At 45.0% G+C, this 12589-nt stretch overlaps 1 protein-coding gene across 2 annotated transcripts in view; it reads right to left on the bottom strand.

Moving 5' to 3' along the window:
• NR5A2 (nuclear receptor subfamily 5 group A member 2) overlaps window positions 1–7419 on the bottom strand; it is a 98712-nt gene extending 91293 nt beyond the window's left edge. The window contains exon 1 of one of the 2 annotated variants that reach the window (XM_064454776.1): window positions 7127–7419. In XM_064454776.1, coding sequence (XP_064310846.1) covers window positions 7127–7190 — 64 coding nt within the window. In that variant the 5' untranslated portion in view covers window positions 7191–7419. The remainder of the gene's footprint in view (window positions 1–7126) is intronic. The other variant, XM_064454775.1, reaches the window with a different exon arrangement.
• Window positions 7420–12589: the final 5170 nt, after the last annotated feature.

Below are 12589 nucleotides of genomic sequence, written 5' to 3'. Positions count from 1 at the left end.
ACGACTGCCTTGAGCAACCTTAATTACCCTTTCTTGTAATCTCTTCTCCATTCCTAAGTTCTCCAAACTTTTTTTTTTTAATGTGATTTCTCTCCTGAGTTTGCCTGCCTTCTTCTGACTTTGCCTGAAGGTCTTGATTGACGCGTGTAATTATAATTATAAAAGATGATGGCTCGGGGAGCCTCCAGCAGCCTTGATTAGTACAAGGAGCAAGACCTGGAATATTTTATACTTCCCTATTTAAATGTATGTACATTTACATTTAAAAACCCCACTGTCTAATTTTAAATAATCTGAAGCTTCTTCCACCTCTTTGTTTTCAAGGTAGAAGGTTCTGTGCGATGGTATTTCAAGGCAAGCTCCAATTTCTTGCAGCTTCAAAGAGGCCACATAACCTGGGCAAATTTCAAAACCCTTTTCCCTGAGCAGAGACATTTCCAACTTGGAGGGTCTGCTCGGTGAGCAACAAATAGCACGCTCCCTTCTGGCTTTGTGTCGGAAAGTGTCCCGGAGAAGGTTTGATTTATCTTCCCAGTAAGCACACTCTAGTAAAAGAGAACTTTTTCGGAGGAATGTTAAAGACAAACTTCGCAGAAGGAAATGAAATAAATAAATAAATGGAGGACTGAAACTTTTGTGCTGGGAAGTCTAAATCCAAAGCCGATCAAAAAGACTGAGAAGTATTTAAGGGGACGAATCCACATCCTGTCCCCCTTCCTCTCCGGCTGAGCATTCCCCGTTGCCGCCAGCCGCTCTGAGCAATCACTCACTGACACCCGTGGCTTCAGCCAGGCGCGGAGCGAGAGTTACCGCCACGCAGTCTGTCCCCGGCGCAGCGACACGGCCCCGGGCACAGCCTGGCACGGCCCCCCGGGCACAGGCCAGGCCCAGCCCCGGGCCCAGCCCCAGGCACTGAGCACAGCCGCGGGCACAGACGGGCGCGGCCCCGGCCACAGACGGACCCAGCCCCGGGCACGGAGCGCGGCCCCGGGCACAGACGGGCGCGGCCCCGGGCAACGCCCCGGAGGAGGCAGCGTGTGCCAGCGCGGCGGGTACAGGACCCCTCTGCCGCTGGGAAAGTTGATAACGCGAGTTTGCTGCTTCACCTCACACACCTCCCATGCCAACTTTACAAGACTGTTTACACCAGGAAGATTTAATACAGGCTCTGCTCTACCCTTTTCCCCCTCGTTTCTTTCTCGTCTTGTCTCTTTTTTCCCTTTTGCCCCATGTCTTCCCCCCTCCGCTCCTCATCATAACCAGATCACCCCTACAGTACGAAAGGGAAAGTACCTCGAAACCTTCCAAATCCCGTAGCCAACGGGCTCCTCTCATCACTTTGTAGAGGAAATATTGCTTTTAATTCCTAGGGATTCATTTGAGCCGAGGCTGTTAGTGCCTCACACTCAGGCTTTAGAAAGTAAACTGTCCCCTCTAGAGAACTGGCAAAGAGAAAAAAAAAAAACCACCCCCACCCACAAACAAACAAAAAACCTCCCACAAAAATACACTTTTTTTCGGGTTTGGGTTTTTTTTTTTTGATCCACTGTCAGCGAAACAAAGCGGGTGCTTCAGGCTGAGGTACTTTCTGCATAAAACGCACACCACAGAGGATCGCTTTCCAAAGTCTATTGCCTTATCGCTGCTGCGAATCTTTCACTGTTGCCTTACGGAGGTGTCGATCCTCTCTGGTCCGAAACAGAACCATTTCCAAACACTCAGTTATTGGCCGAGAAGCTGTTTTAAAAGCCCGGCCAAGCTTTCCGCTGCACGCCGGAATGCACCGCAGCCTTACGAACACCTGGCAGCCGCGTCACGCGAAGCTACGGGGGACTCCGGAGCGAGAGGAGCGAGCCGGGCCAAGTGGGTGGCAAAGCATCGCTGTGATTGCCTTCCTTTTGCTGCTAAGTGAGTCATCGGTGAGGTGTCGTAACACCTCACCTCGTCCTGCCGCTGTCTGCTCCGGCCCGCGGGTCGGGGCGCCGGGGCCGCCGCGCCCCCGGGCCCGCACCGCCCGCTCGGGGCGCGCTGCCTCCCGCCGGGCCGCCCGCCGAACGGCGGCACGCCTCCGGGCAGGGATGGCCACTCGTTTCTCGTGGCGAGGCAGCTTTCCGACCGAGGTTTTGCCGAACAAACTGGAAGGCGTGGAAGGGCTGAGGCCCCGCGGGTGGGGCGGGGGGAAGCGAAAGCTGCGGCACCCCCGGGCGCCCGTCGGGAGGCGGCGAGCCCTGCCCAGAGCTTGCGGGAGGGGTTCCCTGGATCAATAGCATCAGCAGCGAACCGCAGCCTTTTCCACACGGCAGCCTTTATCCATTAGGACACCAAAAGATTCAGTTCTGCAAGCCTCCTCTTTCTTTTTTTTTTTCACCCCTCCCCGCCCTGATAAATTACACGACTTCCGTGGGGAACACGCGTCCCAGTCCTTCTAGTCGTTCTAGTCCCGCACTGCTCGGACCTGTTGCCACTAACGGCGCGACGGGGAAAGGTGCTCGCTCTGCTCGCTGCTGCCCGCCGCTCCTGCAGCCCCCCCCGAGCCGGAGGCGAGGAGGCGAATCCAAAAACCGGGGCCCGTCCCGGCGCCGGCCCGCCCCGGTGCCCGGCGGTGCGGAGCGGTGCGGAGCGGTGCGGGGGGCAGCGCGGCCGGCGGGAGCCGCCTCGGGGCCAGGCCGAGGGGACGCCGCTGAGGGCTTCGGCGCCCCCCTCCTCCGCCGCCAACCCACCGCCCCTTTCCAACACTGATAACGATTTACTTTTCTGATGAGGCTTTTTTGGTTCTGCCTGTGCCCTTTTGGAGCCGAATGTGGAGGAACATTTAGTTAAAAAAGCTAGAGCTGGGTCTGGAAATATAACTCCAAATATATTTGTATATAAAGCAAGGCTCCTGTCAGGGCTAAGCGCTGGTCTCTGTATCATAAGAGATAATTGATTTCTATCCTGCACAGACAGGCTTAAAAATGAAATTTCTTTTGCAGAGGCAACTGACCTTGATACGTTGGGGGAAAAAAAAAAGGATGTTTTAGGTCTGCTTCTTCCCCCCCCCCCCCCCCCCAACTGTTTTGAAGCTTGGAAAACTTTATTTTAAAATAATTTAATAGTTGATTTTTTCACAAAAAAAAAAAGTGTACACTCATATAAGATTTCTCTGCACATAAGCATAGAATCATAAAACAAACCATGAGAAGATAAACTAGGCATAGTTCGTACTGAGAAATCTTAATAAGGATTATGTATATATGCACCATGTCTGTTCATTGTATATAAGCACATATTAATATATATTAATATATAAGGTTGCACATCTATGTAATATATATAATGCAGTCATGTAATATGTGAGTAAACTCTAGACATTAATAATAATCTGGCATAAGAAGTTGTAACGGTCTTCCCCACACTGCAGCCGAACACAACTCCGGCTGCAGATAATTCTTCCCTTTCACCCTGTATAAAGACAGGTTTGAGAGCTGACCTTTAAATTACCCACACGGACGAGTGGCTGGAGGCATTTTGCCAGCGTTGGAGGTTTCCCTCTGGAGACCACAGGCATCATCATTGTTACATTGCCTCATGTATATGGGTATTTACAAACAGACTAACTGGAAAAAATCGGGTGTAAATGTGAATACTTCCTCTTTTGTAGATAGCTCATTTGCACTATAACAGCAGAAAAAGTATTTAATGGGAAGAAAATTGATGAAAGTAAAGAATAATCGCAAAAGTTCATTGTCACAAAAAAATCACCTGCAGCTCACGTCTTGCAGTTCTCACACTGCCCAAACCGTTCACTCCTCTGGAAGCTTTGCCTGCATCATTACCATCCAAAATCCTAATCCAAACTTTTAAAGATAATATTTGCCGTCTTTGTTAATCATATGAAATTTCATTATATATGCATTCTAATAATACTAATAACACAGAAAAACAAACCTTGCCAAACTCAAGAGCACTGATTATAACACTAAACTGCCTGAGGACATACATTAAAATTAAGATGTCAGTAAGTATTATACAAGCTGAAAAATTTCACAGTAAGAAACTACAAGTAGATTATTTTCCTCTTATATAACCATTTTTTCAAGTTAATGAAACAGTTATTTCTGTTAAATAATCATAGCTAATGCTTATAAAAATTGCATGGTGTCCTAGAGGACACCAAGACAAGAGGCTGATTAGAGGAAAAATAAAACTAGTCAAGTAGCTTTGTATTGCCCTGGAATCTGGTAGAAGAAAAAATCATGGCACTTCTGTAACAATTTTCATAAGTCCATACAGTGTTCTTCATTTGGAAGATAGGATGTACTATTAAGATTTCAGGAATTCCAGCTGCCTCTTTGACTGTATGACTTACCCACCTAAAAGCAGGTGTCAACAAAGGGTAGTACCCACTCACTCCAGCTCCGGGCTGCTTGTGTTTGCTCTCCAAGGGACCGCTCCACTGCCATTAAAATTGGCGGAGTCTGATTTGCATTCATGGGAGCCAGATGAGGCCCTCCTTGCTGGGAGAAAGCTAGGTCATTCTTGGTGGCACGTCACTGTTTTATACCAAAAACTAACTTATCACCAGATGGGCGAAGGCACTGGGTGTGTGTCCGCCAAGCAGGTGCTCCCTGACAAGGGCACCTCTCAGAGAGGAAAAAGCAAAGGAGGTGCTGGGAAGGACTAAACAAAAATGGAAGTCCAGGGATGGGATTTACTCTTAAGAGCACTTGGCCCCACTACTGATTGTACTTATACCCTGGGAGGACAGCTTTTTCTTCCAAAGAATTACCTCCAAGTGCAAATAAGAACAGAATCCAGCTCCTTCCTATTTGGTTCCCCCACCTTCAAGCAGAGGTCTGCAGCTTGGTGCCGATTACATTTAACCCTTACAGGTACGTGGTGATCAGTTTACAATGCTGAGTTAGATGCACTTCTCAGGGATGTCACCATGGGCTCGGACTGTGCAGTGTCACACAAGGACAAAATCCTTCCCCTGACCCAGAGCACACAGGATTTCAGAGAGTTTCACAGGATTTAGACCTACTTTTTCTGGGCCATGAACTGCAAATCTGTCCTGTCTGTGATATAACACACATATGAGTACATGTTGGAGGTATGGTGACAGCAGCGCTCTGCTAACTTATGTCTCCCACCAACCTGTTTCTCATGCACGGCTTAGGGAATCCAGACCTACCAGTCTTTTGGAAGCCATGAAAATAGCACTTAGTTGGTCTAAATACGACAGATACGAGTGTCTTATTTTCCCCTGTCCTTGGGTTGTATCTCCTTTCACCCTGGTAACCGTCTCTGAGTGACCACTGTTCAGATACATGAGATGTATTATTATTTTACTATCCCATGATGAAGGCTGAGGACCGGAGACTCCTCCAGCACCCTTCTCTCCCTGGCAGTGAAAAAGAGCAAAAGTCAGAGCAAGGCCCAAGAAAGCGAGGCACAGCTGGGAGGCTGGAATCACCCCCCTTTTCATGTGTTTCTGGGGGCAGAGCTCTGTGAAGGAGCACCCCACACCTGTAGGGAAGCACTAGAGGGCTTTGCCTTCTCTGTGGCTTTGCTGGGATGAGCCCTCCTGGCCAGTTATGGCCTGACCCTGGCCAGAGCCATGTCCAACAGCCTGGGACCACCCTGTGCAAGGCCTCTGGCTGTTGAGGATGAGATGCCCTGATGACACTGCTGGAGAGTTCACATGGCTCCCTCCAAGAAGAGGCATCACAGCCCACCCTGGATTGGAGCTGGCACCAGGCACAGCCAGCCAGAAGGCAGGCAGTTGCAGGCCTGGTGGTGTGATCCACGGGGCATTACTCCTCCAGCCATCCATTTGTGTAGCCCAGTTCTTGTGTGGGAGGTGTTGGGCAGGTGAGGAGGGTAAGAAGGGAGCCCCTGGGGGCCAGCTGCCTGGGACACAGCCAAGTCTAAGGTAGGGATCCTTCCTGTGGGCACCCTTCCCTTCCCTAGAAGGAGCACCTCCACACAGGAGATCAAGATCTGGTTTCAGCTATGTTTGAGGATGTTTCCTGCAGCTCTTGCTGTGCCCTCCATCCCCATGGTTCCAGAGCCTCCCCTGATGACGAAGTGCCCATATCACACCCAGCATGAGTGCGAGAGCCTTGCCTGCCATGTGATGATGCACTTTGGGGGCAAGAGGAGGAGAGCAAGCACCAGTTCCCACACATGGGCTAAAGCTCCCTTCTTTTATCCTTGCCAGAAACTGCTGTGCTGAGATGCAGCCTTGCAAAACCCTGAGCTGTGGAACCTGCAGTGCTGCTGGGCTGGCTTGTGAGGAGCTTTTGGCTCTGTGAAGGACAGGTATCCCTTGGCAAGCCATCTCCAGCCCCGGCACAGTCTGACAGGGCAGGGGATGCTATCGCTCTGCCAGAGGAAAGGCACCTTGCTCCCGGCGTCTGGTGAGAGGCAGAATGACCCAAGATAGGAAGTGCAAGGAGAAGGGCAGGGCGGTGCTGGGGAGAGGCACCCGCTGGGGCTCAGCCACAGCCGCCGCAGCCCTGGCCGCCTGTGGCAGCTGAGCATGCAATGCCCCTCACACCTGCAAGCCAGAGCAACCCGTGCCTGCTGGTGTTCTGATGGGGAGTGGGTGCTATTTCCATATGCTACTGAAAGTATTCACTTCTTCGCTGCTCTGAAGTCTTAACTGACTTTTATTATCCAGCTGACCCCCACTGGATGATGATACATCTGCATTTTAGCTATAAAAAAGAATCTGTGTTTGATATGTGTGTTACAGAAAAGACCTGAAAACATTCCTGAGATTTTCTTCAACAAGAATAGTCAGGCCAGAAGCAATTTAAATCTAATTTTTGCAAATGTTTATGGCGAGGTGCCCACATGCACATACATACAATTTCAGTTATTAGCAATTGTAATAAAGATACTATTAATTATCCAATCATATATTTAATAACCATTATCTTTGGAGAAAAGTGTTATTTACAGAATCATCAGCTGTTTTCTTACATTTTTATATAGTATTGTAAAGTTCTTTTTCACCTAAATACACATGCAAATTAATGAGTTCTGTTGGCTTGCCCAATTGTAATGATTTTTTCAGTTTGGACAGTCTCAAGTCTAATACATTTATGCAGAGTCTTCAAAACAGAAAACTATTACTTACCAATTGATGTAAGTCCATGTTTTATAGATTCCTGTATGATGGCTGTGTGGGAACCAGAAGACATTATTAGGTGTAAATATACAGTACCCTTAGGTGCAAGGTATACAGCATTGAGTACAGAAGAGGTGCAGCCTGTAAAGTTTTCTGGCCTTGAGACCCAGGCTATAATAACCTTCAGTGAAAGTCGGCGTGATGAACAACAACAAAAAAAATTATCCAAGAATTCAGAAAGTAACAAGCATGTCTTTGAGTGGACTCTGTACTTTTTCCAGCATTAGTGACCTGCTGTAAACCATGTATCCCATTTCATGATAGTCTCTAATCAGAAGAATTGGAACTTGTGATAGGTTTGGCACCATCACGTGATTTTGTACAGCTTGATAAGAGAACCCTGTTATAAAGTGACAGCAAAAGAGATAAGAACTCTTGGCAGATAATGGCAGAGAAATGATTAACCTAGAGTGGAGAGGTGCTATGAAGCCCAGAGAGTGGAAGGTTGTAAAGTTGTGGGGTCATAAGATCATACTGAGTGGATGAAAAGCCATACCAACGTAAGTGTAATGACTATAAACTCAGACTTGTGACCTATCTTCTTGATGTCATCACCTCTTTGCACAGTGGACAGCAAGCATGGTTGTTTTGGCTTCTGTAAACACTCTTTGGATGGCAAAACAAGCAAGCATTAATTCCTTAAAGGAGGCTTCTGAACGTGCTTGGGATTCTACACTCTGAGTAAGAGCACCAGCAAATCTCTGATGGTGGTTTGTCAGACAAAACCATTTTATTGCCCCAGTCCCTCAGGCTGGAGACTAGCTCCAGGTTGCAGGCATTTAGTTGAAAGCGTACTCTATTTTCTCAGTAACGAGCTTTACAGCATGGCTAAACATTTGTATCCCAGGATTATGATACACAGACAGTATTGCGCTCACCTCTAAGGCTGCAAGGTACAATACCGATTCACAGCATGTCAAACAGCTGTCAACTGTTTTGCTGTAAATAATTGTTGTAAAGGTGGGCATCTGTGTAGATGACCAGGTGATTTTTCAGCTCAGCCGTGAATAGGTCAGGTTCTGCTTTCACACCCACGGGAGGAAACACCGGGCACACTGGCTCCCTGGGTGACACCGTGCTGCATTTACAGCAGCCTGAGTGCAGCGTGGCTTCTCCTCGTGCTGCAGTGCCACTGGCAGCCTTTGCAGCTGTAGCCTAATAGATTAAGTCTGCATACAGTTTGTTAGATCAGGCTCAAGTCTGAATAATCAGATGATATTTGACATTTCAAGTCTCTTGAAAAATTGAGAGAAGTTATTCCACTGTGGGCTAGATCTGAAGCCTCTTGAAGTCAGCAGGGGGTTTTCTTCTGAAATTTGCAGAAGGCTGTAAAGCAGCATATGCTCTTTTATATACTTTGTCATGATAGTTAGACTTCAATGATAAAGTGGCAGACAGGTTAGTTCGTGCTAAAACTGGACTTTTCAGGCTTCTTCTGGCCAGGGTGAGAGCTAGAGAGCAGGTCTGGAAATGGGGTTGATGGGGCAAACTGTGCAGTGACAGTACAGCCGGGAACCCTGAATTATCACTTGATCTGTGCAGTACTGCCCTCTTCTAAAGCCCCTCATAGCAAGGATGGCAGGCTGTAAAGGGATGGACTGATTTTCCAAATTCTTATTAGACAACTGCGTGTACATTTGTATGCTTTATTTACCATGCTGGAGTGTATAGATCAGACATTTGTTCACCCAATGAATAAGTCACAATCATAAATACTCATTTTGTCTATCATAAGTGCAGCAAGTAAAATCATATAGATCTGTGCATCAAAAACTTCCAGAAATCAGGTTTCTCTTCCTCTTTTTTACACTTGTAATTATACTTGTAAACTGAGCAAACTGTACCAAGCTAACTCACAGCAATGCTATGAATATTATTGAGTTGCAAAGTGTATGAAATACTTTAAAAGCTAAACATGCTATGTGAGTGTATATTCCTATTACAGGAAAAAAGTTAATTTACAAGTCTGGTTAAGCAGATATTATGAGTGCTTTTTCAGGGTCACTGATAGTTTTTATCTGTTTAGACTGAGGGAAAGCTGGAAGCTAGCTTTTACAATGGATTTCATACAAACCTAAAGAATGTGATTCTCTGTCTATTCTAATTCATTTGGTCATCAAACAGATTTTCAATTCTATTCATAAAAAATGAAAACAATAATCTATTCCATCAGAAAAAGCATGTCTTTGGGGACTGGGGATAAAATGAACGAGAAATGCTGCAAACGTACTGTGGTTAGAAACTTTTCACTGTGTCATCAGAGACACTGCTGGCCCATATACAAGAGTCTCTATAAAGGAATCTGCTGTATATGGGGGAGAGAGATATTAAATCATAGGAAATATAAAGAAACTTCATGCTTTTGGCTTCAATGCTGTCATTCCTTTCCTTTTTTTGCATCAGTATCAAATGTCAGGGTCACTGAAAAATGTTCTTTTTTTCCCTTTCTGATACTTTGTCTCCATGGATAAAGGAATGTATGCCAGGTGCATAAGCAGACAGGCTTTCCTTGCCTTTCTTTATACCTAGTCCAGTGGAGGAAAAGAAACTCATAGGGAAACTCCAGAACAATCTATATCAGCCTGTGATCCAGCAGCTCTATATGGTTAGCAGTGATATGTTTTGGCCCCAGCTGAAAATATACGTATGGGTGTGCATAATAAGGCATATGAATTGTACCACTGAAGCTAAGTACCTGAGTTTATGGCTGAATATTTTGCTTGACCAGGAATTTTGAACTCTGGCTTTTCACATGGAAGTCCCTGGTAAAGCAGCCACTGACCTTACTGGGAGCAGCTGTTCCTAACCGTCGTTGAAGCATCATAAACTCATTCTGTATCTTGGTCCTTTTCAGGCCCCTTCCTCCCCCTCCCCAACCCCCCCCGCCCCCTTTCATCCTGAGAGGGTGAGACAAGGCTTTTAAAAGGTAATTTCATTATTTCACACATGCTTTTCTATCACAGGTTTTTCAGGAAGGTAATTAATTGAAAAACATTTACTGTCTTTTTTTTTTTTTTGGTCAGTTCTTGTATGATGAAATTGTCCCTTGTTTGTCCCTCAGACAAATGTCCCTCAAAGAAAATGTACCTGATTTCAAAAGCTTGGCAACAATCCCTCCTTTGACTCTTGCACATCAAATTATTTTGCAACCGTTTACCACAAAAATGGAGTTTCTCCTCTTGTGGGCATTTTCATAAGTGGCATTTCATTTGGGCATGTAAGGATGTTAAGAAACAAGCTCTGGAAAAGAACTGATGAATGAACAGTGACCTTTTTGAAGAGTTTTAATCCCTGACTTGTATATACTGGTGTAAATTTAGTGAGGTCGGTCAGGATTTTGTAATTTTCCTGTGACATTTTAGATGTTGCTCTTCTGAATCCAGTATGTTCCTTGTTGCCCTTCTATGCCATCTCAAGGTACTGTCGCCTTTATTATTAACACATCTCAGGAAGAGTAAGTGTTCAGCACAGCAGACATAAAATGAGGGACATGATTCTTGTTCTAGTAAAAGTCCAGGGCAAATGTGGCATTGACCCTGGCGTGGCACCTACCAGGCGTGAGCTGTCTGCTCCTGAGAGTTGTCCAGTTGGTTTCAGCCAGAGGTTTGCTTAGGTGGAAAGAGATTTAAAACTCTGTTCTTTGATCTGGAAATCACTCTTTTAAAACTTTTCTTCATTTCAGTCATTCCAATATTCCTCCTGATCTATCACAGATATTTAAAATTCTTTTGGATGCTTTAGTGTATTTTCTCCACCTTCATGAATTTTGTATTATTTCACATGTGCAAAACCAAGGCATTAAAAATCCAGTTTTATGCTTTTTCCCCAGTAGTTCTGTAAAAGAAATTATGAGAATCTGATATATCTGCTGATCTTCACCTTTTGGGTTCTTCGGTGAAGTAATTACAGTACTGAAATGTAAAGTTTTAATTTATTATGTTATTTCCATCAGTTGATTCTCAGTTCCTGTTTGGTCTTACAATATGTCTGCACTATTAAATGCCTTGTTAGTTTTGTCTTCTTACATATATATATTTTACGTGGTATGTTTATCACCTCAGTAATAGAATGTAATGTCATCCAAATACATTTCAGCATATGCTACTCCTTACTTGTGATTTTCAGCATTTTCAAATGCAACTCTGTTGAGCAGAAGCATGGTAATTTCTTTGTGGGTGTTCAAAATGTGAACTGTTTTCCCTGATTACATCAATCAGAATATTTTAGTCTCTCATATGTTTCTGTTCTCTGTTTGGATGACCACAATTTAGCAGGAACCATATTTGGATATGACTAATGGATTGTAGAAATTATAAAATTGCTTCCTGGGACTTTTCCCTAATAATTACTTACAAAAAATTATTTCACTGAGTATTTCTGCTAATAAATTAATATCTAGAGGGGGAGGTAAATGCAGACATTTGTAAGTACTTTCTTAGGTTAAATGAGCAATCAGTAAACCTTCAGGATTGCTTAGGAGGAAAACTCAGTTCTGGGCAGAAGGAAGCATACAGCTGTGGATCACAGATGTCTTCTTTTGGCCTTAACTGAAGGTGGAGCATGAGCTTTGGTTGGACACAGATTTAGTGCTAGCTCTCTGCACTGGAGAAATAAAACTTTTTATTGGTGTGAGAAGAGCTATTTAGGCAAGGTTTATCTGCCTCTCTGTCTATGTGAGTAGCTTCAATTTTAATTTATTGCACTCCTCCTTTTCTTCAGTAATCTAATTTATTGGCATACAAAGAGAAATTATATTAATTAGTTACTCACAGAACCTTTTCAAAGCTTATCTAGGAGATATTTACTAGAAATAGGAGCAGAGTGTTTGACTTTGTGAGAAAAGAACACATTTCTGTGAAACAGGCAGAGGGAAATTACTTCCACGTACGTAGCTGTAACAGGTGGTGTGAACTCATCCATCATCTCACCGAGCACACAGGAGCAAAAAACAGTTTCTTCTTAGTGCACTGTTAATAAAATATCAGGAATATATTACTTTGGAAGGAGGAGAGGAGAAAGAGTCTTAAAGTGGATCTTAAGTGGAACTTAAAACCTTTTGAATTTGGTAGCTAGATTATCTGTTTTTTCAAGACACATACATATGTGCAGGGATGACACAATTTCCATCCCCACCCCACAAACCCAAAATCCCACAACACCTTAGGTTAAGGCAGGAGGGAAATACCAAGTCTTACTTCAGGAAACTACATCCTGAAAGACCCTGAGTTCTCTGATGAGTTTCTGACTAATTTCTACCCCTGAAGAAAGCCACATGTGACTATGCCACACACTGACCGGCTTTGCTTGAGACCATGGAGTAAGCACAAGCTGAATGCTAATGGAAGGTGAAAGACCAGCAAAAGAAAGCAGTTCAGAGTGGCATTTCATGTCTAAGCAGAGGGGGTCTCCTTG

Source organism: Phalacrocorax carbo, chromosome 6 (genome assembly GCF_963921805.1).
Source record: "Phalacrocorax carbo chromosome 6, bPhaCar2.1, whole genome shotgun sequence".
Lineage (NCBI taxonomy): Eukaryota > Metazoa > Chordata > Aves > Suliformes > Phalacrocoracidae > Phalacrocorax > Phalacrocorax carbo.
Note: the sequence above shows the minus strand (reverse complement) of the source record. Positions and strands in the feature narration are given on the sequence as shown.